Source organism: Thunnus maccoyii, chromosome 12 (assembly GCF_910596095.1).
Source record: "Thunnus maccoyii chromosome 12, fThuMac1.1, whole genome shotgun sequence".
Lineage (NCBI taxonomy): Eukaryota > Metazoa > Chordata > Actinopteri > Scombriformes > Scombridae > Thunnus > Thunnus maccoyii.
The window spans coordinates 33,256,655-33,261,654 of record NC_056544.1 but is presented as its reverse complement, the minus strand read 5'-3'; the positions used below and the strand labels follow the sequence as shown (position 1 = coordinate 33,261,654).

The 5,000-nt window shown below is 49.3% G+C and overlaps 1 protein-coding gene across 2 annotated transcripts in view; it reads right to left on the bottom strand.

Annotated features, from left to right (window-relative positions):
* The window catches only part of afg3l2 (AFG3-like AAA ATPase 2), a 12,233-nt gene that overhangs the window by 784 nt on the left and 6,449 nt on the right, over positions 1 to 5,000 (bottom strand). For both annotated transcript variants that reach the window (XM_042427631.1, XM_042427632.1), the window contains exons 10-17: positions 4,488 to 4,641; positions 4,103 to 4,210; positions 3,868 to 3,993; positions 3,678 to 3,788; positions 2,756 to 2,871; positions 2,174 to 2,374; positions 1,818 to 2,012; positions 1 to 1,329 (exon numbers count right to left, since the gene is read on the bottom strand). The exon at positions 1 to 1,329 is cut by the window's left edge and continues 784 nt beyond it. In XM_042427631.1, the coding sequence (XP_042283565.1) occupies positions 1,090 to 1,329; positions 1,818 to 2,012; positions 2,174 to 2,374; positions 2,756 to 2,871; positions 3,678 to 3,788; positions 3,868 to 3,993; positions 4,103 to 4,210; positions 4,488 to 4,641 (1,251 nt within the window). In that variant the 3' untranslated portion in view covers positions 1 to 1,089. The remainder of the gene's footprint in view (positions 1,330 to 1,817; positions 2,013 to 2,173; positions 2,375 to 2,755; positions 2,872 to 3,677; positions 3,789 to 3,867; positions 3,994 to 4,102; positions 4,211 to 4,487; positions 4,642 to 5,000) is intronic.

The following is a 5,000-nucleotide window of genomic DNA, read 5'->3' as shown; positions in this document are numbered from 1 at the left end:
TTTTGGAACTCGGTGGGAGGTTCCACAGGTTCTTTAATGGAAGTTTTATGTCATATTAGCTGTAGTTTAGAAGGATCTGTGTGGATTTGACTGTTCTTGCACCCTGCATGCAAGGCTTCTACAGCTGAGAGGGTTCTAGAGTTTTATGCAGAGAACCGTTCTCTGTATGTTTAACTCAGTGTCAGAGTCGGTTCTAGTTCATGAGGAAAAGATTTGTTGTTAGAGTAGATTGTAGAGCTGGAGAACGTTCTAGTGTATGTGTCGTAATTCATTTAGAACCCTCCTGTGGAACGTTTGTTGATACAGAACTATGTGTGTTGGCAAAAGTGTTTTTAGAAGTCGGTTCTAGAGGACGGCGGTGACGGTTCTACCGGGGGGAGGTTGTGAGTAGAGAACAGTTCTCTGTATAGAAATATTCTGATGACAATTTGTGGAGGGATTTCAAAGTACATGTCTGAATTTGAATGTTCTAGAAGCGTATACTGGAGGTTCTCCGACTGATGTTACAGCTGTAGAACGTTCCTGTGCAGAGCTCCCTGTGTGTTAACTCAGTGTGGTGGTTCCACAAGCATCTAGAACTGGAAGAACTCCAGAGAGAAGGTTCTAGCAGTGAGTTCTCAGTGGCCTAGGAGACGGAGACGACGTTTATCTAGAACTTCAAATAAACAAGTTGCAGACACATGTGGGCAGCGTTTGGGGTGGTGGCAGTAGAACCCAGATGTCCAACAGAACATCTTAGAATTTTATAGAGTGAAGCTTTGGCGATACAAGCAGGTCAGAGCAGAACCCCGAAGAGAAGACTTGAAGAGCAAAGTTCTTGATGTTCCGGTCTGGCAGTACGTGAGCAGGTTCTCCACCTCGTAGACTGAGACACAGTTTATCTAACAAGTTGCAGACACACGTGGGCAGCGTTTGGGGTTCTATGCCACCACCCCAAACGTCTGACAGCTTTACAGAGTGAGCAAACGTTCTTGATGTTCAGTCAGTGATCCGGTTCTCCACCTGGTAGACAGAGCCGAACTGATTCTGGAGCTGCAGATGAACTGTGGTTTAGAACCCGACGTGAGGACTGAGCGTGTCGGTGAGGTTCTAGAAAGGCATTCCTCCGGAGATCTGGCGGGCCACCTGCTCGTCCGGGCTCTCCTCCTTGTCCTTCCTCTCCTGGTTCCAGTCCTTCAGGCCCTCCGGCAGCGTCGTGTCCTCGTCCTCGCCTCCCGTTCCCTCCACAAACTCCTCGTATGTCGACTTCTCTGCGAACGGACGTTTGCCCAGCAGCTCCACCATGTCGCTCTTATCCAGAACCTCCTTCTCCAGCAGCCGCAGCGCCACCTGCAGGACACACAGAACAGACTCGGGACTCTGCAGGAAGTACGTCAATGATCCGGAACCTGATCCGGAACCTGATCCAGAACAGCGATCGTTGCTAACAGCTGTGCTAACTCAGTGTTTCAGCTCCTTTAACCACAGTCAGAGCAGTGAGGTCACATGGTAAAGAGGCAGAACCTGATTGGTCCTCCTGTCTACATTCTGAGCACTGATTGGTTCTTTGCAGATGGAACCTTAAAGCACTAACTCTGATATTGATCTTTGAGACAGAACCTTTCCTCAAACTTTAGGGCCAATAATGCAGAAAACAAATAATAAACCTGCAGAACATGTGAAAAACTTCGTCAAAGAATATTTTAATGTTGATAATTACTTTTTGCCAAAGATGTCGGATAAAAGCCGGTAATTCTAAGGTCACCGTGTGTGTGAATGAGCTGGGCTCTACTGCAGGTCTGTAACACCTGGAACCACCTGCGACGGGTCAGTCGTACCTTCTCCACCTCGGCCTTCTTGTCGCTCAGCAGGCGGTGCGTTCTCTGGTACGCCTCGCTGATGAGGGTTCGGACCTCGGTGTCGATGAGACGAGCCGTCGCCTCGCTGTACGGTTTCTCCAGAACCATCTCGCCCTGCCGGGGGAGGTCGAAGGACACCTGACCCACCTTCGGGTTCATCCCGAACTGGACGATCTGCAGCAGAACACAGAACAGCTGCGTTTCAACTTCGCTACTCAAAATAATAATATAAACACTAATGGAGTCATGTTAACGTTGTGATGTTAACCATTTATTTGTCCCAGACTCCTCCCCCATAACCCCTGACCTCTGACCCCTCCCCTATGACCTCTGACCTGTGCGTAGGCGCTCTGGGTGACCTTGCGGAGGTCGTCCTGAGCTCCGGTGGTGATGCGGCTGAAGAAGATCTCCTCGGACACTCGTCCTCCCAGAGTCATGCACATGCGGTCCAGCAGCTGCTCTTTGGTGTACAGGTACTGCTCTTTGGGCAGGTACTGCGCGTAGCCCAGCCCCTTCCCCCGCGGGATGATGGACACCTGCACAGGTGAGCCGACACGTTAGTGTGTAGACAACACAGTAAATATCTCCTCAGCTGGGCTCAGTGGCTGACCTCTGACCTCTGACCTCCTGGGGTCAGAGGAGGCGACGCAGGAACGTGTCAGCTGTTCTCAGCAGGTCAGACTCACAGACTAAATAAAATAATGTTTTAACAGTAATTCATGATGAACAGAGCTGTGTGCTCCTCCTCTTCCTCAGAGGAAGGTTAAAAGCTCTTAACTTCTACTCTTTCCTTCAATAAAACTGTTGATATAAAGAACCAGATGACTCTTCTTGTGTGTGAGGTCACATCTGTCCGTCCGTCTCCGTCCGTGAACGCTGATGTTATGTAACATATATAACACGGAGTGTGGACTGACCTTCAGCAGGGGGTCGGCGTGCTCCAGGAACCAGCCGGCGACGGCGTGTCCGGCTTCATGGTACGCCACCGTCTTCTTCTCCTCCGGCTGCAGAACCTGAGTCTTCTTCTCCAGACCTGCAAACACGATGAAACATCTTCAACCTGTAACTGGTGTTTACTTTCCATCAGAAACCAGCAGAGAACTCAGCGAGTCCACCAGCCGGTCTGCAGATAACTGAGACTGGACCAGAACCAGAGGTTCTGATATTAACTCAATAAGACAATCAATCGATCAATAAAACAGTTCTGAGCGTTGATCAGTAACTGAAGCTGCATGAATCTGATCTCAGTCTTCACATGTTGAATCTTTATCTTCGGTTCCTTCCATAAAGGTTCTGCTGGGTTCTAGTGACTGACTGGACCTTTCCAACACCGTTATTGTCTTTTACTGGAACCAGTTGAGTCTTTGCAGTGTGTTTGGGATCGTTGTCCTGTGTGAAGGTCCAGCTGCGTCTCGTCTTCATCGTCCTGATCCAGGACTTGGTTCATCTCCCTTCAACAGTCTGGACCCTGCTGGTACCACGAGACCATCGAGCTTCCACCTCTGAACTTCAGTGCAGCAGCACGTTCCTCCAGTGATCTACAGGCAGTACTGGAGTCTTACTGGGTGATGGAGACGGTGGTGGTGGAGTGTTACTGGACCCAGTGGTGCTAATGGGAACATTTATGAGAGAGTAACTGGTTTCGTTCCTGCGTTGCTCAACGATCCAGCTGTGAAGGTTTTCATCATGGTTCATGGAAACGATGAGTCGCAGATGTTCAGTCACATGACCCAACCAGCTGACTCTGGTTCAGAGACCAGTTTAACGCACAGAACTGTTTGATTGATCGGCTGTTGTGATGTCGTTAGCGGTGTGAATGTTTACAGGAACTCGTCTCACCTCCGATCACTCTCTCGATGGCCTGTTCAAAGTGTTTCTGGTTGATGGCGTCTGAAAGGTGGCGAGCGGCGATCAGAGCCGCCTCGTTACAAACGTTGGCGATGTCGGCGCCTAACGGAGAGGAAACAGTCGAGTTAATCTCTGAGAGGAACAGCAGACCGCTGGACGGTCAGAGCGTTAACGTGTTTACCTGAGAATCCAGGCGTGAGAGCCGCCATCTTCCTGGCCAGAGCGTCTTTGTCCATGTCGGCCTCCAGCTTCAGAGGACGCAGGTGAACTTTAAAGATGGACGCTCGTCCTTTGATGTCGGGAGGACCTGAAACGCCACGAACACTCTGTCAGCTCTGACACATCGTTTACATGTTCTTCAAACACAACAACGCTGTCCGACATTCATCACCAGTCCGCCGCCAGCGACTCCTCACCGATGTAGATCTGTCTGTCGAAGCGTCCGGGCCTCATCAGCGCCGGGTCCAGGATGTCCGGCCTGTTGGTTCCCGCCAGAACCACCACGTTGGTGGCCGTGTTGAACCCTGCAGACGCAGAACAGCGACACCTCCGTCACCCCACTCTTTATCAATAAAGTTACTAAAATTCATCCGTTCATATTAATACTGTTAGTTTACACTACTTTATATACAGTTAGCTAGTTTAGTCCACTGGTTCCCAACCTAGCTGTACTACAGTATGATACTTGAGTAAATGTACGTAGTTATTAGTTATTTTCCATCTCTGGTTCAGTTCAACCGTCAGATGTTTTATATCTGAGCAGCTGTTTTCACTCCGTTTCCCATGATGCCCGTCACCCACCGTCCATCTCCACCAGCAGCTGGTTCAGCGTGTTCTCCTGCTCGCTCTGTCCTCCGAAGTTTCCTCGTCCTCGCTTCCGCCCCACGGCGTCGATCTCGTCGATGAAGAGGATGCAGGGGGCGTTCTTCCTCGCCATGACGAACAGATCTCTGACCTGCACGGCGGGTGACATCAGAACAGCTGTTTAACGGTTTAATGACAGTGTGGTCGAGCGAGGAGAGGGAGCGGCGGTAGAGAGAGCAAAGCAGTGACGGCGAGAAATAAAACGTTATTTTCTGATTGTTTCATGGCGGTTAGATTATAAAGACAAAATAAATAACCATCAAACACTCAACAGATGATTTACTGAGGAGACTTTCTCCTTTTCATTCATTCATTCATTCATTCATTCATTCAGTACATCCAACTGATGCAAAACACAGACAATAACATATAATAACATATAATAACAGGTAATAACAGGTAATAACAGACTCCCCCCAAAGACCCTTTCATTCATTCATTCATTCATTC